This window comes from Oncorhynchus gorbuscha, linkage group LG11, assembly GCF_021184085.1.
Source record: "Oncorhynchus gorbuscha isolate QuinsamMale2020 ecotype Even-year linkage group LG11, OgorEven_v1.0, whole genome shotgun sequence".
NCBI lineage: Eukaryota > Metazoa > Chordata > Actinopteri > Salmoniformes > Salmonidae > Oncorhynchus > Oncorhynchus gorbuscha.
Window position 1 is genome coordinate 41788063 of NC_060183.1, and position 26995 is coordinate 41815057.

Sequence of the window (26995 nt, forward strand, 5' to 3'; positions counted from 1 at the left end):
ACAAATGGGAAATCTGAAAAAGAGGTCAAATCATGACGTCAGTGATCTTCAGGTCAGAAAGTCGTTCAAGATGAATGTTCATTCAAAACAAATTTTTTCCAGTCAGAGCTATATTTCCCAGTTGTCTTGAATTCACTGATGTTTGAAGTCGGAGATTTCCGAGTTCCCAGTTATTTTGAAAGGGGCATTAATGCTCAGAGGGAGCAGGGTATTTATTCCCTTTGAGTCAGGAACCAAATTTCCCCCGTAGAGACCCGTGAATGCATTAGGTCACATGACAGCTTGATCAGCTGTCCGATTTCACTTACCAGCATGTCACCTGAGCCAGGATCACAGTCAAGTTATTTATTGTTTTACATCCATTGTGAATGACAACAGGTCCTCTCTCAATGCAAAAAATATTTCCAACACTCCCCCTCGATAACCACCAAGGTGTGAAAAAACATTGTCATGGTCTGATCAATATCTCCACATAGTTGTGAATAGGCGAGCGCACAGTGGATGTGATTTATAATCAAAGTTACCTGCTGCAGTATATCTCAGAGTTCTGTGCTCAGCTCTTTTATACAATGCGTCAATATGGCAGAGGGAGACACATTCACGACTAGAGTGCAGAGGCCTAAACGCCCTCCCGCCATAGATGGAACCCCATCTGTGCAAAAGCCCACCATTCGATCCCATGGAATTTTTCGGCAATATAGCCTGGGCGTCTCGGCCCTCACAGCTAACGTCCAATTGGGGACTTTTTGAGTTGTTCAGTCAGAGTTCCGTCTCGATTTCTAGCAATAGCATACATTCTTTGCTTAATAGTGTTATCTGACAAAGGTATTGATCTAAGTTTCTGTGCCTCTACTTCCCCACACATTGTTTCACCACATCAATTGCAGCTGGCAGTGGTGGACTGGCCGTCGGGACCCCCGGGACATTTCCCGGTGGCCTGAGGGTTGCTTTGGCCTGCCGTGAATAGTCAACTTGACCAGCGATAATATAGCAAGCAGGAATGAGTTGAAGGAGAATCCATGCATACTCTCTCGCTGCAGTGTCCCCTCACAAGGGTGCGCACGGCGCACATAGCAACCGCCTACCGATAACATTTTAGACAAGCTTCAGGTAAAGCTTAAGAGCACAAACCTAAACATGTAGGCTATGATTTTAGATTATCAGTAGGACTGTAATTGGGGGGGGGGGATACAATGACTGCACAAGTAATACAAGTGTTAGTTATTCTCACAACAGAGTTACACATGGCATAAACTAAACATACAGTCAATAATACAGTAAAACAAAAGAAAACAAAAAGTCTATATACAGTGAGTGCAATATGGTAGATCGGCAGAAGATGAATAGAGATATTGGGGTGCAGAGGAGCAAAATAAATAAATACCAGTATGGGGATGAGGTAGGTAGGTAGATAGATGGGCTGTTTACAGATGGGCTATGTACAGATGCAGTGATCTGTAAGCTGCTCTGACAGCTAGTGCTTAAAGCTACTGAGGGAGATGTGAGTCTCCAGCTTCAGAGACTTTTGCAATTCGTTCCAGTCATGGGCAGCAGAGAACTGGAAGGAAAGACGACCAAAGGAGGAATTAGCTTTGTGGGTGACCAGTGAGATATACCTGCTGGAGCGCGTGCTACGTTATGGCTGCTGCTATGGTGACCAGTGAGCTGAGATAAGGTGGGGCTTTACCTAGCAGAGACAAACCCCTCAATGTGTCATTCCCAATGTATTCCACTCCAAAGATGGCACAAACAGAAAATGTCTGACATACAATGAAGTAACTCACTTCTGCTCAGTATGTCTTGCATTTGCAAAACCTTCAGCCAGTGATAGTGCATTTGTCAAAGGAGGCATGCAGGCCCATCAGAGAGTACAGGAACACGAGAGAAGCAAGACCCATAGAGAAAGTGCAGAAGCCTTTTTCCACAGAGCCAGCAAGCAGACTTCCGTCAATCATGGCAAGTTTCTTGAGCTTATATTGTTGTTAAGCAAAATCAGAATCATTAGAATGTTGATTCAGCAGACAATTGCTGCTGAAGTGAGAAAGGCAGGGATGTTCTCAATACAAATGGACACAACACAGGATTTAACATCCAAAGACCAGTGTGCAGTAGTTCTGCGATACGTCACTGATGTTGTCCACGAGAGACTGATTGCGGTCATTGACTGGGAGTCATCGACTGGACAGTACTTAGTGGACCTTGTGAAACAGCCCCTTGAGAAGATGGACATAGATATCAAACAGTGTGTTGGTAATGCAACAGACATAGCAGATAATATGCAGGGACAATACAGGGGCTTCTCTGCATTGCTCACAGTAGAGTCTCCTAACTAAGTACACATATGGTTTCACTCACATGTCCTCAACCTTGTGAGAACTGACACCACTGGGGTTGTTGTGGCAAGTGAATCCCTTTTCTCACTACTGAATGACATTGCAGTGTTCGTTCGAGATTCCTACAAGCGCATGAAGCTATGGGAGGAAACCAGTGAGGACAGGAGACACAGACGGCTTGATGTAATTGGTGAAACACACTGGTGGGCCAAAGACGAGGCCTTGAGGAAAGTATTTGGAAGCTTTGCAAAGTCTGACCGTGCACTTTACACAGATGTGGTCATCACTATGGAAAGAAATGAAAAGGATGTGACCATAAAACCTGCCTTCCGAAGTAAGGCCCAAGGGTACAATGATGCTCTCCTATAGTATGAAACCATACTTACAGCTGAGGTTTTTCTCAGGATATTTGAGCAGATATCCCCTCTCTCTAAATACTTGCAAACAAGTGGCATGGACATCGTAATAGCACAGCACTTGGTGACCGGAACAGAGGATAACCTGAGAAAGTGTGCCCGAGACTTTGAGGGTGTGAAGAAGGCAGCAGACAACTTTGTTGAGTGGGACAATGGCATTCTGGAGGAGTAGCAGGACTGTGATGCCAAAGCTCAGACTGCTCTCCCAGAGAAGAGAACAAAAAAGAGAAAATCAGGTGAGTTGGCAGAAGACGAACCCATTGCTAATGCAGACATGGATTACAAAATCAAGATCCACATGTGGTACTGGGCACTGTTGTTGAAAGTATTCACCTCATTTATGCAGCAAATGCAGTGCTGTGAGACAGCCATGAAGGAGCTCAGCAAATGGAATTTGATGAACATGCCACTGTTGAGGCATTGCAGGGTGAACTGATCAGCCTTGCACAACAGTGGGAAAGACTGAAACAGTCAGCATTGGAGGAGTACAACACCAGGGCCGCCGGAGATGAGATGAATCAGCGGAAGGCTTTGAGGATCCTGATGAAAGTTTGGAGTTGGTGAGCAGAAGTTGTTCTACATGTAAAAACTGCCCGATATGCTGCTATCTGCTCACGGATGTGTATCACATCATTGGTTTGGGCTACAAGTTCCTCCTCACTCTATCCATCACTCAGGTGAGTAGTGAGAGGACCGCAGTTATGTAGCCAACCCTGAAATTCGTGAAGAACCACCTAAGAACCTCCCTCACTCAAGAGAACCTTGAAGCATTCCTTTTGATGGCAAAAGAGAAGGATACTCTTATGGGACTTGACAAAGATGACATTGACAATATGGCAGAGAGCAGTGAGTTACTTCGCCGCCTACTGGTTTACTAGTGGTAATTACTTACGGGTTACTCTGAAGTAGTGATGCTATGACTCTTCCTTAACAGGCTGACATGGGTGAAAGAAAATTTGCTGTTGAGTTAAAGCTTTTGTACAGAGGCATGTTTTTTGGACTTTCATATTATACTTGCAGTTATGTAGCCAATGTTCAATTTCATTGACTCAGTGTATAGATACGTTTATGTTTGTGCTATTTGCTTTATGGACACCAGTGAGTGAACATTGTAATCTACATTTTTTTGTAGAGGAGTGCTTTTTCAACTTTTGTATTATACTTACTTACTTACATTGTTGTAGCTTATGTTCAAGTTCAGTGAATGTGTGAAGTTTTTTGATACTTTTGATATGCTTGATGCTTGAATATAAATAATAATATATATATATATATATATATGCCATTTAGCAGACGCTTTTATCCAAAGCGACTTACAGTCATGTGTGCATACATTCTACGTATATATACGTTCTACATATATTATAATATAAAGATAATCATTTGAACATTTCAGCTAACTCTGTGTATCACCTTCTCTTTTTTTTTTTAATGTAGGCTAATAGTTTTGTGTGTCTAGCCTTGTGTCTAGCCTTGTATGTGCTATGATTGGTGTATTCCTAGTGAGTTTTTGAGGGTGCACCCATAGCCATAGCTTACCTTGAAAACTCAAGTGTTCAGATGGGACTGACCAACAAGTAGCCTAAGTGTTTGTATTTTGTAATGTGCATAACTTTCTTCCCAGATGAACATAGTGGCCAAATGTATAACTAGTTCAGTATCCGTTACGTCAACAAATAGGGTTATCCTACAAAATTAGCGGTCTGGTGGTTTGCGTGAACAGGATGGCCTGGGATGGAGTCAAATTCCCAGCCTGAATTATTATTTTAGTCCGCCCCTGGCGGCCGGTAATGTAATGACTTTGAAGTCTCTGCAATAGTGTGTGGTTTCATAGCATATCGGGCCTAGCCATGTGTGGCCTTTTCCCATGATCTAAGGGCGCTCTCCGATTGAATTTCTCTTTAAGATTGTCACGAATCTCGCCGAAGACGGTGCCTCTTTCTGTTCGGGCGGCGCTCGGCGGTCGTCGTCGCCGGCCTATTAGCTGCCATCGATTCCCTTTCCGTTTGTTTCTGTTTATTGGGTTTAATTGGGTACACCTGTTTTGAGTTAAGTTTTGTTTGTAGGCTATTTAATGGCACTAGGCCCGCTGGGTATTTGTGCGGGCTTGTTTCCTGTTATCGATGTATGAGTGTTATCAGTATTTTTCCGGACAGGTTATTCTCCCGGGACCCCATTTTCACAATAGGTGGCCCAACATGGGGTCATGACCCCTGGTTTGGGAATCACTGATTTATTAACATTAACGCTAACACAAAGTAGTTAGCTACAGCACATACAGTATAGGACAGGGCTACAGTACCTGTTGGGTCATCATATGACACAAACACACCATTGATTTGGATAGATGGTACACTTGCCACAAAGCCTGTTTTAGCATGGGTGGCCCCGTAGAAGGTTTTCATCACCACCATTTTAAGGCAGACCTAGTCCCTCAATAGTGCTAACACTCTTTCCAGCTCTATGGAACAGACATAACACTAATGAAGAGGAAATGGAAGTGAATGAATACTGTACCTTATTTTACCTGTAAGGAACACACACCTGACAAAAGGCTATTTTCACATCTAGGACTGGTTCACCGCAGTAATAGAAGAAATGCCTGCTCATAAATACCTGCAATACACAAACAGAGGAGAGAGGAGAGGTTAGAGATTTGAGGTTCATCCATTTATTAATCCTTGTTTTGCCAGTTAGGTTGCCTGAGAACACATTCTCTACAGCAACAACCTGTGGAAGGTAGAAGAGAGTGGGGTCTTTCTAGACTCTGGCAGTGTAGCCTGGTCTCAGATCTGTGTGTACGGTAGCCAACTTGTTTCGGAGTTTGGGATGACAATGACTATAGTAGTTGTCAAGACACTGGGCAAAAAGGGATATCTTTCCATGACACGTTTTTTTTATTCTAGAGAATAGAGACCATTTTCAATCCATAATTTGAGTTTTGTGGATATGCACCATATCCTATACCTGAAGTCAAAAGTTTGGACACACCTACTCATTCAAGGGATATTCTTTATTTTCACCATTTTCTACATTGTAGAATAATAGTGAAGACATCAAAACTATGAAATAACACATATGGAATCATGTAGTATGTTGCATTTATATTTATGTTCAGTATAGATAAAAAGACAAATTATGTTACAACTTCCTCTGGTCTCCTCTTACTAATAGTGAGTGTGCAACTTCCAAACAATGTCCCCCACTCTTCCTTAACAGCGGATCAAGGAAATTCTGATGAGCACGACAACATTTTGGGATATTTTTCAACAAAAGTAAAGGACAGTAAGCAACTAGATATTAAATCAAATCAAATTTTATTTGTCACATACACATGGTTAGCAGATGTTAATGCGAGTGTAGCGAAATGCTTGTGCTTCTAGTTCCGACAATGCAGTGATAACCAACAAGTAATCTAACTAACAATTCCAAAACTACTGTCTTATACACAGTGTAAGGGGATAAGGAATATGTACATAAGGATATATGAATGAGTGATGGTACAGAGCAGCATACAGTAGATGGTATCAAGTACAGTATATACATATGAGATGAGTGTGTAGACAAAGTAAACAAAGTGGCATAGTTAAAGTGGCTAGTGATACATGTATTACATAAGGATGCAGTCGATGATGTAGAGTACAGTATATACATATGCATATGAGATGAATAATGTAGGGTAAGTAACATTATATAAGGTAGCATTGTTTAAAGTGGCTAGTGATAAATTTACATCATTTCCCATCAATTCCCATTATTAAAATGGCTGGAGTTGGGTCAGTGTCAATGACAGTGTGTTGGCAGCAGCCACTCAATGTTAGTGGTGGCTGTTTAACAGCCTGATGGCCTTGAGATAGAAGCTGTTTTTCAGTCTCTCGGTCCCAGCTTTGATGCACCTGTACTGACCTCGCCTTCTGGATGATAGCGGGGTGAACAGGCAGTGGTTCGGGTGGTTGATGTCCTTGATGATCTTTATGGCCTTCCTGTAACAACGGGTGGTGTAGGTGTCCTGGAGGGCAGGTAGTTTGCCCCCGGCGATGCGTTGTGCAGACCTCACTACCCTCTGGAGAGCCTTACGGTTGTGGGCGGAGCAGTTGCCGTACCAGGCGGTGATACAGCCCGCCAGGATGCTCTCGATTGTGCATCTGTAGAAGTTTGTGAGTGCTTTTGGTGACAAGCCAAATTTCTTCAGCCTCCTGAGTTTGAAGAGGCGCTGCTGCGCCTTCTTCACGATGCTGTCTGTGTGGATGGACCAATTCAGTTTGTCTGTGATGTGTACGCCGAGGAACTTAAAACTTACTACCCTCTCCACTACATTTCATTACAGTACAACGGTTTGATTTGTTTGATCGTAGCTAGCTACATAGCTAGCTACATAGCCGTCTTTGTATCAAAGATAATTGTGTAGTCTAGAGCGATTTTCTAGGTTCGCTAGCCAGCTATTGTCGTTCTTTTAACGCAACGTAACGTAAACAACACTGCTAGCTAGCCAGCTAGCCCCCGAATAGCAACACTGCAGAAACTATTACACTCAACGGAACGACTTGATTAGTGTAGTGTCAACAACGCACCCACTGCCAGCTGGCCTACTTCAGCAGTACTGTATCATTTTAATCATTTTAGTCAATAAGATTCTTGCTACGTAGCTTAACTTTCTGAACATTCGAGACGTGTAGTCCACTTGTCATTCCAATCTCCTTTGCATTAGCGTAGCCTCTTCTGTAGCCTGTCAACTATGTGTCTGTTTATCCCTGTTCTCTCCTCTCTGCACAGACCATACAAACGCTCCACACCGCGTGGCCGCGGCCACCCTACTCTGGTGGTCCCAGCGCGCACGACCCACGTGGAGTTCCAGGTCTCCGGTAGCCTCTGGAACTGCCAATCTGCGGTCAACAAGGCAGAGTTCATCTCAGCCTATGCCTCCCTCCAGTCCCTCGACTTCTTGGCACTGACGGAAACATGGATCACCACAGACAACACTGCTACTCCTACTGCTCTCTCTTCGTCCGCCCACGTGTTCTCGCACACCCCGAGAGCGTCTGGTCAGCGGGGTGGTGGCACCGGGATCCTCATCTCTCCCAAGTGGTCATTCTCTCTTTCTCCCCTTACCCATCTGTCTATCGCCTCCTTTGAATTCCATGCTGTCACAGTTACTAGCCCTTTCAAGCTTAACATCCTTATCATTTATCGCCCTCCAGGTTCCCTCGGAGAGTTCATCAATGAGCTTGATGCCTTGATAAGCTCCTTTCCTGAGGACGGCTCACCTCTCACAGTTCTGGGCGACTTTAACCTCCCCACGTCTACCTTTGACTCTTTCCTCTCTGCCTCCTTCTTTCCACTCCACTCCTCTCCTCTTTTGACCTCACCCTCTCACCTTCCCCCCCTACTCACAAGGCAGGCAATACGCTCGACCTCATCTTTACTAGATGCTGTTCTTCCACTAACCTCATTGCAACTCCCCTCCAAGTCTCCGACCACTGCCTTGTATCCTTTTCCCTCTCGCTCTCATCCAACACCTCCCACACTGCCCCTACTCGGATGGTATCGCGCCGTCCCAACCTTCGCTCTCTCTCCCCCGCTACTCTCTCCTCTTCCATCCTATCATCTCTTCCCTCCGCTCAAACCTTCTCCCACCTATCTCCTGATTCTGCCTCCTCAACCCTCCTCTCCTCCCTCTCTGCATCCCTTGACTCTCTATGTCCCCTATCCTCCAGGCCGGCTCGGTCCTCCCTCCCGCTCCGTGGCTCGATGACTCATTGCGAGCTCACAGAACAGGGCTCCGGGCAGCCGAGCGGAAATGGAGGAAAACTCGCCTCCCTGCGGACCTGGCATCCTTTCACTCCCTCCTCTCTACATTTTCCTCCTCTGTCTCTGCTGCTAAAGCCACTTTCTACCACGCTAAATTCCAAGCATCTGCCTCTAACCCTAGGAAGCTCTTTGCCACCTTCTCCTCCCTCCTGAATCCTCCTCCCCGTCCCCCCCTCCTCCCTCTCTGCAGATGACTTCGTCAACCATTTTGAAAAGAAGGTCGACGACATCCGATCCTCGTTTGCTAAGTCAAACGACACCGCTGGTTCTGCTCACACTGCCCTACCCTGTGCTCTGACCTCTTTCTCCCCTCTCTCTCCAGATGAAATCTCGCGTCTTGTGACGGCCGGCCGCCCAACAACCTGCCCGCTTGACCCTATCCCCTCCTCTCTTCTCCAGACCATTTCCGGAGACCTTCTCCCTTACCTCACCTCGCTCATCAACTCATCCCTGACCGCTGGCTACGTCCCTTCCGTCTTCAAGAGAGCGAGAGTTGCACCCCTTCTGAAAAAACCTACACTCGATCCCTCCGATGTCAACAATTACAGACCAGTATCCCTTCTTTCTTTTCTCTCCAAAACTCTTGAACGTGACGTCCTTGGCCAGCTCTCCCGCTATCTCTCTGAATGACCTTCTTGATCCAAATCAGTCAGGTTTCAAGACTAGTCATTCAACTGAGACTGCTCTCCTCTGTATCACGGAGGCGCTCCGCACTGCTAAAGCTAACTCTCTCTCCTATGCTCTCATCCTTCTAGATCTATCGGCTGCTTTCGATACTGTGAACCATCAGATCCTCCTCTCCACCCTCTCCGAGTTGGGCATCTCCGGCGCGGCCCACGCTTGGATTGCGTCCTACCTGACAGGTCGCTCCTACCAGGAGGCGTGGCGAGAATCTGTCTCCTCACCACGCGCTCTCACCACTGGTGTCCCCCAGGGCTCTGTTCTTGGCCCTCTCCTATTCTCGCTATACACCAAGTCACTTGGCTCTGTCATAACCTCACATGGTCTCTCTTATCATTGCTATGCAGACGACACACAATTAATCTTCTCCTTTCCCCCTTCTGATGACCAGGTAGCGAATCGCATCTCTGCATGTCTGGCAGACATATCAGTGTGGATGACGGATCACCACCTCAAGCTGAACCTCGGCAAGACGGAGCTGCTCTTCCTCCCGGGAAGGACTGCCCGTTCCATGATCTCGCCATCACGGTTGACAACTCCATTGTGTCCTCCTCCCAGAGCGCCAAGAACCTTGGCGTGATCCTGGACAACACCCTGTCGTTCTCAACCAACATCAAGGCGGTGGCCCGTTCCTGTAGGTTCATGCTCTACAACATCCGCAGAGTACGACCCTGCCTCACACAGGAAGCGGCGCAGGTCCTAATCCAGGCACTTGTCATCTCCCGTCTGGATTACTGCAACTCGCTGTTGGCTGGGCTCCCTGCCTGTGCCATTAAACCCCTTCAACTCATCCAGAACGCCGCAGCCCGTCTGGTGTTCAACCTTCCCAAGTTCTCTCACGTCACCCCGCTCCTCCGTTCTCTCCACTCTCTTCCAGTTGAAGCTCGCATCCGCTACAAGACCATGGTGCTTGCCTACGGAGCTGTGAGGGGAACGGCACCTCAGTACCTCCAGGCTCTGATCAGGCCCTACACCCAAACAAGGGCACTGCGTTCATCCACCTCTGGCCTGCTCGCCTCCCTACCACTGAGGAAGTACAGCTCCCGCTCAGCCCAGTCAAAACTGTTCGCTGCCCTGGCCCCCCAATGGTGGAACAAACTCCCTCACGACGCCAGGACAGCGGAGTCAATCACCACCTTCCGGAGACACCTGAAACCCCACCTCTTTAAGGAATACCTAGGATAGGATAAGTAATCCCTCTCACCCCCCCCCCTTAAGTTTTAGATGCACTATTGTAAAGTGACTGTTCCACTGGATGTCATAAGGTGAATGCACCAATTTGTAAGTCGCTCTGGATAAGAGCGTCTGCTAAATGACTTAAATGTAAATGTAAATGTTAAATGTACTGTTCCATCGATGTGGATAGGGGGGTGTTCACTCTGCTGTTTCCTGAAGTCCACAATCATCTCCTTAGTTTTGTTGACGTTGAGTGTGAGGTTATTTTCCTGACACCACACTCCGAGGGCCCTCACCTCTTCCCTGTAGGCCGTCTCATCGTTGTTGGTAATCAAGCCTACCACTGTTGTGTCGTCCGCAAACTTGATGATTGAGTTGGAGGCATGCATGGCCACGCAGTCGTGGGTGAACAGGGAGTACAGGAGAGGGCTCAGAACGCACCCTTGTGGGGCCCCAGTGTTGAGGATCAGCGGGGAGGAGATGTTGTTGCCTACCCTCACCACCTGGGGGCGGCCCGTCAGGAAGTCCAGTACCCAGTTGCACAGGGCGGGGTCGAGACCCAGGGTCTCGAGCTTGATGACGAGCTTGGAGGGTAATATGGTGTTAAATGCCGAGCTGTAGTCGATGAACAGCATTCTCAACACCATCATTAACCTCTTGCTCCTACCTGGCACGCAGGCGTCCCATCTAGACATCTGGAAATGCAAATGCGCTACGCTAAATGCTAATAGTACTAGTTAAAACTCAAACGTTCATTAAAATACACATGCAGGGTATTGAATTAAAGCTACACTCGTTGTGAATCCAGGCAACAAGTCAGATTTTTTAAATGCTTTTCGGCGAAAGCATGAGAAGCTATTATCTGATAGCATGTAACACCCCAAAAGACCCGCAGGGGGGACGTAAACAAAATAATTAGCATAGTCGTCGCTACACAAACCGCACAAATAAAATATAAAACATTCATTACCTTTGACCATCTTCTTTGTTGGCACTCCTAGATGTCCCATAATCACTATTGGGTCTTTTTTTCGATTAAATCGGTCCATATATAGCCTAGATATCGATCTATGAAGACTGTGTGATAAACGGAAAAAAATAGCGTCTTATAACGTAACGTAATTTTTTTAAATTAAAAAAGTCGACGATAAACTTTCACAAAACACTTCGAAATACTTTTATAATGCAACTTTAGGTATTATTAAACGTTAATAAGCGATCAAATTGATCACGAGGCGAAGTATATTCTTTAGCTGTCCGTCTGGAACTAATGTCCAGTCGGAGACCGGAAGAAATGCGCTGCCTTGCGTCTGTTTGACCAAGAAACAAATAGTAGGCAAATGACAAGACTCTAGACAACGTGTGGAAGCTGTAGGTATTGCAACCTCAGCCCCATTAAATGTGGTTCACCTTTTTCAATGGGTTCAAGTCGCGCATGGATATATTTTTCCATTTTCAGTGATCAGATTTTCCTGCACTTTTCAATGAAACGCACGATCTGTTATAGTCACAGCCGTGATTTAACCAGTTTTATAACCGTCTGAGCTTTTTCTATCCACACATAGTAATCATATGCATATACTATATTCCTGGCATGAGCAGCAGGGCGCTGAAATGTTGCGCGATTTTTAACAGAATGTCCGAAAAAGTAGGGGGTAGGAGTAACAGGTTAGGTTTGCTGACGACACATCAGTGGTAGGCCTGATCACCGACAACGATGAGACAGCCTATTGGGAAGAGATCAGAGACCTGGCATTGTGGTGCCAGGACAACAACCTCTTCCTCAACGTGAGCAAGACAAAGGAGCTGATCATGGACTACAGGAAAAGGAGGGCTGAACACGCCCACATTCACATCAATGGGGCTGTAGTGGAGCAGTGTCCACATCACCAACAGACTATCATGGTACAAACACACTAAGACAGTCGTGAAGAGGGCACGACAATGCCTATTCCTCCTCAGGAGACTGAAAAGATCCTTAAAAAATTATACAGCTGCACCATCAAGAGCATCCTGATCAGTTGCATCACCACCTGGTGTGGCAACTGCTTGGCATCTGACCGTAAGGTGCTACAGAGGGTAGTGCGTACTGCCCAGTACATCATTGCGGACAAGCTACCTGCCATCCAGGACTTCATTACTAGGCGGTGTCAGAGAAAGGACCAGTCACCCAAGTCATAGGCTGTTCTCTCTGCTACCACACGGCAAACAGTACCGGAGCGCCAATTCTAGCTCCTTAACAGCTTCTACCCTACAAGCCATAAGACTGCTGAACAATTATGACTCACCACCTGATTCGGTCTTATGTAGCAACATTTGCAATTGTTTTTGTTTTTTTACACACAGCAATGTTGTTATCTAGTTGCGTCGTGATTGGATCAGTGTTCTGTCACTCAAGTACAAAATCTACGGTTTGTACTGCCATAGATTTACATTAGAAGTCCCCATCCAAGAAGACTCAAGGTCATTGGCCACAGAAAAAATGACGTCAAATCATATTAAATCATATTTACAAATATTAACAGGACTAATTGGCCAATAAACTTTGTATGGAAAATAACAAACAGGAAGTTGTAAAAGACTTGAATAAATCAAATATATTCTCAGTATATACTATTCTGGCAACAACTCTATTTTCTATAACAAAACTCTGGTTTAACTCTACTCTAGCCAACCTATTGTCTGCTCTCCCCCCAGGCAAAAGCCAACTGAGCACCTAAGTACTCGTTCCAGGAACTCCCTTCAGCTAGGAATGATAGCCCCAAAACATATTTCTACCATAAATGCGTAATTTCCCATGGACATACAACATCATAAACAACAGTTTTATATACACACACACTTCAATAACTTGTGAAATAACTTATTCTTTAAGTCACACAATGCACATTCATGAAGTAATTCACCCCCGGGATAATTCATCACTTTGGATATTCTCGTAGTCTAATTTGCCTCTTGCGTAATGCACACCAGCACTTAAACAAGGAGACAGAGCGGGTCTTCAGACAAACACACAAGGTAGGTTAACAGATATGATTATACTCTACACATACTTTGATCATTGTTCTAATAATATATGTCATATTGCTAGAGCATGTACATTTAAAATGGGCAGCTGTATACACAATAGAAAGATGGTTAACAAGTTACATTGTTTTAGTAACTGGCTTGCACAACAAACAGTCAACTTTGTTGCCTTATGTCAAAGTATTGTTGGCAAACGGAATGCGCTACTCAATGCAACATATTCTATTTTGTTTCAGGATTCTTGGCTTATACATTGAAGAGATAGAATAGAGTCTTTCTTCAACCAATAATTTGTTTCAGTGTCATTGTCTACAAGTCATGTACATATGCTCCATGACACCAATTATCCTACATATTTAAAAAAAAAATGCATGACACAATTCAAGGCCTTAAAGAGGTCATTTGAATTTGAAGAGGTAGAAATAGCAAAAACACAGCTTGAATAGCTTTTGTGTTATTCACAGACACACACACTTCACTCTTTCTTTCTTCCAGCTCTCTCTCCACGTCTCTCTCTTCCTCTATATCCCCCCCTCTGTCAGTGTGAACGATGGCGCTGTAGGATGGAAATGGAAACTTGCTGATGCTGCATTTTCCCGAGGGCTGGAACATGAACATGAACATGGTTAGTGAGTCTATTTAGCACATTCTTAAATCAACCTGAAACATAATCAAGCTGGATGCTAGGGCCGGAGCAACCCACTTTGAACATCTAGCCCTTCAGTGAGCAAGCAGCGAGCAGTGAGCAAGCAGCGAGCAGTGAGCAAGCAGCGAGCAGTGAGCAAGCAGCGAGCAGTGAGCAAGCAGTTCCGCACAGTCTTTAAACATAAGTAAATCACTTGCAATTATCTGTAGCAATAATATTATATTTTTACTGCTAAACATTCTGGTTTAATGTGCTACTTATAATGTAGAACTGGAGTTTGAGAAATTGTGACCTACATTTGTGAATGTCTTCACATGAGGACAATAAAGCATACTATTGAATTCCACTGAGCAATTAAACTTGTCCTCTATTCAAAGAGGACAGAAGGTACAGCAAAAATGTCTCAAGTTATTTCAAGCCCATTGTTCCACATAAAGACGTTGTATTATATTATATCATGAAGGTGGTGGTGCACATCAGGATCAGTTTCACTGTGGCTTTCAGTCCAGATTAATGCTGTCTGTTAAATCCTTTGATGGCCCCTGCCTTGCTGTGTGACCCCTTAATGAGATTGCTCCCGTTACAGATGTGATGCTGTTGCTTATCATAGGAGAGGACTGGGCAGAGACTATACACACACACACACACACATAATCCCTCTCCCTATGCTGCTGCTTATCATGGGGAGGGGCTAGGCAGAGATGGCTACGTCCCAAATAGCATCCCATTCCCTATATAGTGCACTATGGGCCCTGGTCAGAAGTAGTGCACTACAGTGGTTGCTTCACTAAAAGTTTTGCGATTATGCTGCAGGACTTTGAGGTCATTTGTGGTTTAGTATGGTACCCTGCGTCACCACTTCATTGCGCAAGGGGGAGTTAGAGCATTGATTATGCTTTTGGTTCATACTGTGTCTCTAACTGACAATGAACTGGGCGACATAAAACTAAATATAAACTGATAATTGTGCATGATTTCAGTATTATTTACTAAAACTGTTGTTGCACTAAGATGTTTTATTTTATTTTGTTAGGATTATTTTGCTCTTACTGTAGAACTATAGGCCACTCCCGACCGGTCATATTATACAGCGCCTGAATGGCGCAACGGTCTAAAACACTGCATAGCAGTGCAAGCTGTGTTGCTACAGATGCTGGTTAAATACCTGTGCCGCCCCCAAATGGGTGACCCATGAGATGATTGTAGGTTTATCTCCCTCTAAAAAGATAAATAAATTTAAAAAACTGCCTTTATTTACAAATTAGTCAAAGTCTCACCCCATGTTCAAGAATGGCCTTTTCCTCGCTCATTTTACGTTATTTGAAAACTAAATCATCTCCAAAATATTGTTATTTTATAAACAAAGCGATTATTATTATTGTTATTAATGATGAATTTAGAATTATATAAAAGCCCATTGGATATTCTCACAGATATATCATTAACCCTGTTATTAGCAGGACAATATACAGTGGGGCAAAAAAGTATTTAGTCAGCCACCAATTGTGCATGTTCTCCCACTTAAAAAGATGAGAGAGGCCTGTAATTTTCATCATAGGTACACTTCAACTATGACAGACAAAATGAGAAAAGAAATCCAGAAAATCACATTGTAGGATTTTTAATGAATTTATTTGCAAATTATGGTGGATAATAAGTATTTGGTCAATAACAAAAGTTTATCAATACTTTGTTATATACCCTTTGTTGGCAATGACAGAGGTCAAACATTTTCTGTAAGTCTTCACAAGGTTCACACACTGTTGCTGGTATTTCGGCCCATTCCTCCATGCAAATCTCCTCTAGAGCAGTGATGTTTTGGGGCTGTTGCTGGGCAACACAGACTTTCAACTCCCTCCAAAGATTTTCTATAGGGTTGAGATCTGGAGACTGGCTAGGCCACTCCAGGACCTTGAAATGCTTCTTACGAATCCACTCCTTCGTTGCCCGGGCGGTGTGTTTGGGATCATTGTCATGCTGAAAGACCTAGCCACGTTTCATCTTCAATGTCCTTGCTGATGGAAGGAGGTTTTCACTCAAAATCTCACGATACATGGCCCCATTCATTCTTTCCTTTACACGGATCAGTCGTCCTGGTCCCTTTGCAGAAAAACAACCCCAAAGCATGATGTTTCCACCCCCATGCTTCACAGTAGGTATGGTGTTCTTTGGATGGAACTCAGCATTCTTTGTCCTCCAAACACGACGAGTTGAGTTTTTACCAAAAAGTTATATTTTGGTTTCATCTGACCATATGACATTCTCCCAATCTTCTTCTGGATCATCCAAATGCTCTCTAGCAAACTTCAGACGGGCCTGGACATGTACTGGCTTAAGCAGGGGGACACGTCTGGCACTGCAGGATTTGAGTCCCTGGCGGCGTAGTGTGTTACTGATGGTAGGCTTCGTCACTTTGGTCCCAGCTCTCTGCAGGTCATTCACTAGGTCCCCCCGTGTGGTTCTGGGATTTTTGCTCACCGTTCTTTTGATCATTTTGACCCCACGGGATGAGATCTTGCGTGGAGCCCCAGATCGAAGGAGATTATCAGTGGTCTTGTATGTCTTCCATTTCCTAATAATTGCTCCCACAGTTGATTTCTTCAAACCAAGCTGCTTACCTATTGCAGATTCAGTCTTCCCAGCCTGGTGCAGGTCTACAATTTTGTTTCTGGTGTCCTTTGACAGCTCTTTGGTCTTGGCCATAGTGGAGTTTGGAGTGTGAATGTTTGAGGTTGTGGACAGGTGTCTTTTATACTGATAACAAGTTCAAACAGGTGCCATTAATACAGGTAATGAGTGGAGGACAGAGGAGCCTCTTAAAGAAGAAGTTCCAGGTCTGTGAGAGCCAGAAATCTTGCTTGTTTGTAGGTGACCAAATACTTATTTTCCACCATAATTTGCAAATAAATTCATTAAAAATCCTACAATGTGATTTTCCGGAATGTTTTCTCTCATTTTGTCTGTCATAGTCATAGTCAAACTAAAACAATGTAACTATTAATGGCAGCTTTATGCTTCGTTAATAAAATAATTATAAAAATACTCTCAAAATTACTATGATTATTTAGTTACGTATCCATAACAAATTACTATGGAAAGAAATATCACCGAATTAGAGAAATATCCTCCAATCCTCTATATGTAATTATTGACTGAGAGTTACATCGTATTTTTCGATATACTGTAGGCGTAACATAGGCGACATGAGTCTCACTAGTGTTGAGTATTTGAACCCCAGTCTCCCGCGTGCCTGCATTCTCTAGTACAGCCACTATTGAAGGCTATCAAATGCTTCTCAAAGATGTCCTCTGGTGGTCAAATTAGCACTAACTAGCATTAATGGTACCAGTCTTTCACACTTAAATAACGTGCCATAGAATTCTGAGGCACCGTGCAAGCTGTGCCGCAGTACGCTGCAACTTTTAAAGGACAAACCACTGTATATAGGGAATAGGGTGCCATTGGGGATGCACACAACTACAATATGGCTACCTGGCTGGCTTAGCATTAGTCAGCTGGGTGGGTGCATAGAGACAAAATAAAAACCCCATCCAGTATTTCCATTGGCTCAAATCAATGTATGTAACCTAATAACTGTAGCTCTCTGTAGAGCATATTGCTTTGGTTCTCAACAGACAGTTGCGATCTTTACTGTATTCACATTTTATTTATTCAGGGAAAACCCATTGAGACCAGGGTCTCATTCACAAGGGTGCCCTGATCACAGTAATACAACAATCAATATAATATGAAACAAAAAACAGCAATCAAAACAATGTTAAATAAAATTAATTTAGGGCTGACGCTAATTAGTTGACAGGTCAATTATTTGGTTGATAGGCTGTTTGTCGACCAAACTTTTTTTTGTGGAGCAGATATAGCAAATATATATATATATATATATATATACAGAAGATATGTTTTTTTATGGCACACGAGACGAGACACCTGTCTGATTCGTACCCATCTCAGTAGAGGCTGAGAAAAAAACCATTGCGGAGGCTGTGCGGATGGCATGGTCCAAGAAGAAGAGTGTCTACAATGTACAATGCAAGTCTCTATAAATTGTACAATGCGCTCCCTCACGCCAATTTGTGCACATTCAATGTTTCATAACTTCATTGTGTGAATTGTTTGCCTTGATTGTCAGTGTCTATCAATTCCCCATTACATATATAACCAGTAGTAGCCTACATGTACCGTTAATTAATATGATTTCTAATATACTGTATAATGTTTATTTGGTTATGATCATTTCTGTTAATGCATTCAATATACAGTTGAAGTCGGAAGTTTACATACACCGTACATTTAAACTACATTTTTCACAATTCTTGACATATAATCCTAGTAAAAATTCCCAGTCTTAGGTCAGTTAGGATCACCACTTTATTTTAGCAACATGAAATGTCAGAATAATAAGAGAGAATTATTTATTTCAGATTGTATTTCTTTCATCACATTCCCAGTGGCTCAGAAGTTTACATACACTCAATTAGTATTTGGTAGCATTGCCTTTAAATTGTTTAACTTGAGTCAAACATTTCAGGTAGCCTTCCACAAGCTTCCCACAACAAGTTGGGTGAATTTTGGCCCATTCCTCCTTACAGAGCTGGTGTAACTGAGTCAGGTTTGTAGGCCTTCTCGCTCAAACACGCTTTTTCAGTTCTGCCCACAAATGTCCTATTGGATTGAGGTCAGGGCTTTGTGATGGCCACTCCAATACGTTGAAATTGTTTTCCTTAAGCCATTTTGCCACAACTTTGGAAGTATGGTTGGGATCATTGTCCATTTGGAAGACCCATTTGCGACCAAGCTTTAACTGATGTCTTGAGAAGTTGCTTCAATATATCCACATAATTTTCCATCCTCATTATGTCATCTATTTTGTGAAGTGCACCAGTCCCTCCTACAGCAAAGCACCCCCACAACATGACGCTGCCAACCCCGTGCATCACGGTAGTGATGGTGTTCTTCAGCTTGCAAGCGTCCCCCTTTTTCCTCCAAACAAAACGATTATCATTATGGCCAAACAGTTCTATTTTTGTTTCCTCAGACCAGAGGACATTTCTCCAAAAAGTATGATCTTTGTCCCCATGTGCAGTTGCAAACTGTTAGCCTGGCTTTCTTCTGGCGGTTTTGGAGCAGTGGCTTCTTCCTTGCTGAGCAGCCTTTCAGTTTATGTCGATATAGGACTCGTTTTACTGTGGATATAGATACCTTTGTACCGGTTTCCTCCAACATCTTCACAAGGTCCTTTGTTGTTGTTCTGGGATTGATTTGCACTTTTCGCACCAAAGTGCGTTCATCTCTAGGAGACAGAACGCATCTCCTTCCTGAGAGGTATGATGGCTGCTTGGTTCCATGGTGTTTATACTTGAGTACTATTGTTTGTACAGATGAACGTGGTAACTTCAGGCATTTGGAAATTGCTCCCAAGGATGAACCAGGTGGCTGATTTCTTTGGATTTTCCCATGATGGCAAGCAGAGGCACAGAGTTTGAAGCTCGGCCTTGTAATACATCCACAGGTACACCTCCAATTGACTTAAATGATGTCAATTAGCCTATCAGAAGATTCTAAAGCCATGATATAATTTTCTGGAATGTTCCAAGCTGTGTAAAGGCACATTCAACTTAGTGTATGTAAACTTCTGACCCACTGGAATTGTCATACAGTGAATTATAAGTTAAATAATCTGTCTGTAAACAATTGTTGGAAATATTACTTGTATCATGCACAAGGAGGTATCCTAACCGACTTGCCAAAACTATAGTTTATTAATAAGAAATTTGTTGAGTGGTTGAAAAATTAGTTTTAATGACTCCAGCCTAAGTGTATTTAAACTTCCGACTTCAACCTTATTATTATTCCAGTCTTTTACCGTTCCCATTGTCAGAGTGGACACGTTGTTTACAGAGCACACAATCAATGCTACACAAGATTTGGTTCATTTTGTTTAATTTACGAGTTCTCAATTTAATCACCGTGTTTCGTTTGGAGTGCTACTGTCAATGTTGAGTAAAGACATGCACCTGATTACGCATAGACGTAGGCCTATAGACTACCTGGCCTGTGCGCAAATGTAGGCATATAAAATGTGCCCATTTGGGGATCTGATAGTATTTCTGATTGGCTTAACGCACCACCACTAATGAGCTATGGAGCTTCTCAAAGTAATGTTTTCTTCACCTCAAACAGCAAGCAAATTAAGTCTTTAACATCCATTGAGAATGGCAATAGTTCCTCAATGTATTTGAAAAATAATTCCAGCACTCTCCCTTTCGATAACCACTCAGCGTGAAAGGGATAAAATACAATGCTCTGATCCAGGGGAAACGTCATAAAATAAGTCTACCTGATGAGCTCGTATCTTTTGCCAAAATAGCCTACAGCTGTGTCTGTCCCGAGTTCACTGGAAAATCTGAGGGCCCTGAATATTTCATACAATGTTGCTAGCAAGAGCTTCTGGCTGGACCAGTTGATAGTTGATACAGTGTTTCAAGTTCATTTCAGACAGGCATGTGTAGCCAATGTGATCCATAGGAGATTTTTTTTTAATCAGGATATTTTCTACCTGCAATGATTTTATTTGTTGGCTTTATATGTAGTCTATTTTTATATACAGTGGGGCAAAAAAAGTATTTAGCCAGCCACCAATTGTGCAAGTTCTCCCACTTAAAAAGATGAGAGGCCTGTAATTTTCATCATAGGTACACTTCAACTATGACAGACAAAATTAGAAAAAGAATCCAGAAAAATCACATTGTAGGATTTTTTATGAATTTATTTGCAAATTATAATGGCAAATACATATTTGGTCAATAGCAAAAGTTTATCTCAATACTTTGTTATATACCCTTTGTTGGCAATGACAGAGGTCAAACATTTTCTGTACTTGCACAATTGGTGGCTGACTAAATACTTTTTTGCCCCACTGTATGTAGTGGTGTAATGTTTAATATTTTGTTTTATATGTAATGTAAGTGCTTTAATGTTTGGACCCCAGGAAGAGTATCTGCTGCCTTGGCAACAGCTAATGGGGATCTTTAATAAATACAAATACAAATGACTTTAGGATGCAGTTAAGACATTGACTCCTTGTTTCTAACCTTTGACTTTTATGATTATGTTTCCAAACACATTTACAACAATTTGTCAAAGGCCAATTTGCAGTCTGTCGCTACCTCTTGAGGTGTCAAATTTACAAAAACACATTATTCAAATGTCTGTTCTTATTTTCATATTGCAACATTTAATTAGTGACCAGATCAGACTTTCCTACTACAGTATCCTCATCATTATCTCTTCTTCAATACACACTGATGTTTGTTGCATAACATCAGATTGTATCATACGCCAAGAGCCACAAATGAAAAGCAAAGCAGGCTACACCAAGACGGCCACACTTAATGCTCAATTGAATCTATCAATCAATGGCTTGAAAATTGCCATTGAGACCACTCCATGGGGGGAATTGGAGCATACCTCAAAATCAATGTTGATGAATTGTATATGTTTATCTAAGCACACATTACATTACTTGAAACAGCAGGATAAACATGGGGATCTTGTATAGCCTATGCTTCAAATTAAACAACTTGAATAGTAACAATAATCAAATACTGTATTATTTATATTTAATCTAATTGTCTCTCCAATTAGACTTTGTAAACAATTACCGAAAGCCTATTGATGAAGAAGAGGTTGAACCTACTAGCCGTATAAAGTGCACTAAATAGAGAATAAGGTGTCATATGGCACACAGCCCTACGTGGGTCTACTGTATCTCTTAGGAGGATAGCAGCACATTCTAACCAGCGCGCAAATAAATGAATTGATTAATTGTTAAGTTGCTCTCGGCAGCACTTCTTCCCATTCATAGTGTTCAATAATTTAGCCCACAAGGTTACAGTCTTTCAAACCTTCTTTCTTAAGCCTTGTATGCATGCAATGGGCTGTTCAGTAACAACCTTTTGGCTAGTGCTTACTCGTGGATTGCACATCTTCCCTTTTTACCATGCTATACAGCTATACAGCTATACAGTATTCACCAGTATCATATGCAATAGGCTGTAAAGTAACACACATTTTGGCCCATGATGCCACCTCTTGGCATTGCACAGTATCCACTTCAGACATAGGCTATCTTCTTCGTAATGTCATCATGTTGCCATCGACATAGGTGACATATACAGTACCAGTCAAAAGTGTGGACACCTACTCATTCAAGGATTTTTCTTTATTATTACTATTTTCTACATTGAAAAATAATAGTGAAGACATCAAAACTACGGAAAAACACATGGAATCATGTAGCAACCAAAAAAAGTGTTAAATATATTTGAGATTATTCAAAGTAGCCACCCTTTGCCTTGATGACAGCCTTGCACACTCTTGGCATTCTCTCAACCAGTTAATGAGGTTGTCACCTGGAATGCATTTCAATTATTTGAATAACAGGCGTGCCTTGTTAAATGTTAATCTGTAGAATTTCTTTCCTTCTTAATACATTTGAGCCATTCAGTTGTGTTGTGACAAGGTAGGGGTGGTATACAGAAGATAGCTCTATTTGGGCCAAGTCCATACTTCTATGGAGGATACGTTCATGAGAGTTAGCTGCACCTCAGATTGCAGCCCAAATAAATTCAGTAACAGACACATCTCAACATCAACTGTTCAGAGGAGACTGCATGAATCAGGCCTTCATAGTCGAATTGCTGCAAAGAAACCACTACTAGAGGACACCAATAAGAGACTTGCTTGGGCCAAGAAACGTGAGCAATGGACATTAAACCCATGGAAATCTGTCCTTTGGTCTGAGTCCAAATGAGAGATTTTTGGTTACAACTGCTGTGTCTTTGTGAGACGCAGTGTAGGTGAAAGGATGATCTCTGCATATGTGGTTCCCACAGTGAAGCATGGAGGAGGTGGGATGGTGTAGGGGTGCTTTGCTGGTGACACTGTTAGTCATTTATTTAGAATTCAAGGCACACTTAACCAGCATGGCTACACAGCATTCTGCAGTGAAATGCCATCCCATCTGGTTTGCGTTTATTTGGACTATTTGTTTTTCAACAGGACAATGACCCAACACACCTTCCAGCTGTGTAAGGGCTATTTGACCAAGAAGGAGAGTGATGGAGTGCTGCATCAGATGACCTGGCCTCAACAATCACCCGACCTCAACCCAATTGACATGGTTTGGGATGAGTTAGACCACAGAGTAAAGGAAAAGCAGTCAACAAATGCTCAGCATGTCACGGCTGGCTGAAGGACTGGACCAAGGTGCAGCATGGTAAGCGTACATTTGAACTTTATTTCAAAATGACGCCAACAAAACGAAGAACAAAAAAACAACAACCGTGAAGCTTTGGGCTATGTGCCCTGAACAAAGACAAACCGCGAAGCTTTGGGCTATGTGCCCTGAACAAAGACAAACCGCAAAGCTTTGGGCTATGTGGCCTGAACAACTACAAAGTTAACTTCCCACAAAACAGGTGGGGGGAAAAGGGTACCTAAGTATGGTTCTCAATCAGAGACAACGATAGACAGCTGTCCCTGATTGAGAACCATACCAGGCCAAGACATAGAAATACAAAACATAGAAAAAAGGACATAGAATGCCCACCCTGGTCACACCCTATATGCACAGCATATGTGGAAACTCCTTCAAGGGTATTAGGAAAGCATTCCAGGTGAAGCTGGTTGAGAGCAAAGCTGTCTTCAAGGCAAAGGGTGGCTATTTCGAAGAATCCAAATAATTTGTTTAACACGTTTTTGATTACAACATGATTCCATATGTGTTATTTCATAGTTTTGATGTCTACACTATTATTCTACAATGTAGAACATAGTAAAGATAAATAAAAACCCTTGAATGAGTAGGTGTCCAAACTTTTGAATGGTACTGTAAAACTATAATGGTTGAAGGCCACTATTTTGACATATTCTAATGAGACCTTGTTTTCTCATTGTACCAAGATCACCACAACAACTTAATGGCTATACAGTAGATTGACCACCTTAAAACTGATGATTGTCTCATTCACATTGCATAACACAACTCAGTAAGAAGCTCCCATTCATATATTGACAACTCCAAAACAATCAGTGTGTTTTGCTGTGTTCAAATTTCAAGCACCTGTTACTGTATCAATAATGTATTCAGTCTCTCGAGATTCAATCTCATGAGATCTCTCACATCTCATCATGCATTGTGCAATAATAAGTCAGGTGGTCCATTCATTCATGATCTTTCTGGACGACTTTGTAAATGTGCACTTTTATAACGGAGATGCATTGATGCAAAGTCATTCTGTAGAGTCCATAGCCCACACAAGGTTCAGCTGACATCCGAGAGTGGGTGCATAGGCCTATCTATAAAGTCCTGGCTGAATGGTCTACCGTTTAAATTGATCAAATGTAAGTTAAATGTAGCCAGGCCCAGATCTAGCCTTAAGTCCTATCGTGATGCCTTATAAACGCTAAATAATATAGCATTCATTGATGTATTGACATATTTATATTGCAATATTGTTGATATTATATTCTCAATTGTTGATAGGCCTACATACCAACACATCAGCCTAGTGATAATGAAAGGGATGTTATGAAATGTCGGTGCATGTATAGGCAGGATAGAAAAATCAAGGGTAGAAAAAAACATCCTCGTGGACATTTGTGAACATTTGTGTCCTGCATCAATAACATATCAAATCAACACCTTATTAATTCCATCCCTGACCACATATTTATAACAAACACTGGACAAGTCAAATCAAAAGAGGTTTGTTATTGTCGCTGTCGCGTTCTAAGACTGAAAGAAACACCATTAGTCGACGTCATTAACCTTAGAGCAATAATCATCACCCCATCCGTCAGCAGGTTCCCGCTGCATCAACATCACTGTTCCACCACACCACACCGAGCAAACATACCATTCCGTGCCAGCTGACGACGATCCTAGGCCGGTGACAGTTCTGTTCAAAACATTCCGACGAGAGACATTTAACGACTTAGCACGCACAGAAAAATAAAAGTGAACATGGAGATAACTAGAAATAAATGCAGCGATGGAAGAAAAAAAATACCGGTATAGCCTAGAAATTACGATTGCAATGCTGAATCACTCCCCGTTTACCGTCTTGTAAGCATTATGCTGCAAGATGCTGGCTGTACCATTGGGAACGTACCAGAAAGGAGGAGGGACAGAAAAAAGAACGGGGTTAGGGAAAGAAATTGCTATGGCAACCTAAGGGAGCACATGTGACGTCATACTCAAAGCATAGCCGGGAATGGATGGGAGGGGTGTGCATGAAGGAGAGAAGCTCGAGCTTCCCTCTCTCTGATCCTGCGACGTCCTGCCAGTGCGCTCAAGATATGCGGGGAGGCGGTCAAGCGCGCTTAAGATTCCCCCTCTGGCCATATCATAGGTCTCACTCACTCATTCCACACACAGCTTTCCCTTTTGAGTTTATAAACATTAAAGGATGCATTGCACACACATAAAAATATTTTAAAGGATTTTTTTTTAACCTTTATTTTACTAGGCAAGTCAGTTAAGAACAAATTCTTATTTTCAATGACGGCCTAGGAACAGTGGGTTAACTGCCTGTTCAGGGGCAGAACGACAGATTTGTACCTTGTCAGCTCAGGGATTCGAACTTGCAACCTTTCGGTTACTAGTCCAATGCTTTAACCACTAGGCTACCCTGCCTCCCCAATACTGATTTAATATATTTTTTTACCAAGTAAATTGAATGAGAATGCATTTACAGCAACAACCTGGGGAATAGTTACAGGGGAGAGGAATGAGCCAATTGGAAACTGAGGATGATTAGGTGGCAATGATGGTATGAGGGCAAGTTTGGGAATTTAGCCAGGACACTGGGGTTAAGACCCCTACTTTTACAATAAGTGCCATGGGATCTTTAGTAACCACAGAGAGTCAGGACACCCATTTAACGTCCCATCCGAAAGACAACACCCTACACTGGCACATGAGACATTCAATGGTGATGTAGCCTACCTACTGTCTTCCTTCCAAATGAACATTGAACCGAGATCCCTTGAACAAGCACACATTTGCAAATCTGATAGTATTTGCAATTATTTGTTTTACCACTAGAGGGCAAATAGTGAGCTAGAAACAGGTGACCAAGCCCAAACTGAGGAATGAAGTCCTTGATGCTAAATTACTTCCTGACTATAGTTGATGTGTTAGTGCTCATCGCTGCTATATTTAACTGCTATGCTAAAAAGGCTTTTGTTGATCATATAGATACTTCTGAGAGACATATAGGGATATGGGCATCACACAATACAACTGGGGTCCCCAATTCACCCATGGGCCGAATTTTCCTCGAGCGTATTATCTGGGGGCTGGAACATAGATATAAATAATTTGGACACTGCAAGAAACCCAAACTGATCAAGTATTATTTGCACTATAACGGTGACAAACAGTGCCTACAAACTGTTAGGGCCTACATAAAGCTGTCCCTCTAGCAGAGTCCCAACAGCAGTCCCAACACCTTACCACTGCTACACCTGGCTATCAGCGGAGCATTGTCTGGCAGCGAAACAGTTAATTCAGCCTCATATACTGCCTTTTAAAAAATCCTCATGACACAAATATTAATTTCCACAAAGTTTGCTGCTTCAGTGTCTTTATATATTTTTGTCAGATTTTACTATGGAATACTGAAGTATAATTACAAGCATTTAATAAGTGTCAAAGGCTTTTATTGACAATTACATGAAGGTGATGCAAAGAGTCAATATTTGCAGTGTTGACCCTTCATTTTTAAGACCTCTGCAATCCACCCTGGCATGCTATCAATTAACTTCTGGGCCACATCCTGACTGATGGCAGCCCATTCTTGCATAATCAATGCTTGGAGTTT

The 26995-nt window shown here is 42.7% G+C and overlaps 1 protein-coding gene across 8 annotated transcripts in view; it reads right to left on the reverse strand.

Annotated features, from left to right (window-relative positions):
* LOC124048657 (mitogen-activated protein kinase 10) overlaps positions 1 to 25301 on the reverse strand; it is a 113528-nt gene extending 88227 nt beyond the window's left edge. For 3 of the 8 annotated variants that reach the window (XM_046369658.1, XM_046369656.1, XM_046369657.1), the window contains exons 1-2: positions 25028 to 25298; positions 5294 to 5365 (exon numbers count right to left, since the gene is read on the reverse strand). In XM_046369658.1, the coding sequence (XP_046225614.1) occupies positions 5294 to 5365; positions 25028 to 25030 (75 nt within the window). In that variant the 5' untranslated portion in view covers positions 25031 to 25298. Of the gene's footprint in view, positions 1 to 5266; positions 5366 to 25027 lie in introns of all 8 variants that reach the window. The other 5 variants (XM_046369659.1, XM_046369652.1, XM_046369653.1 and 2 more) reach the window with 4 other exon arrangements.
* Positions 25302 to 26995: the final 1694 nt, after the last annotated feature.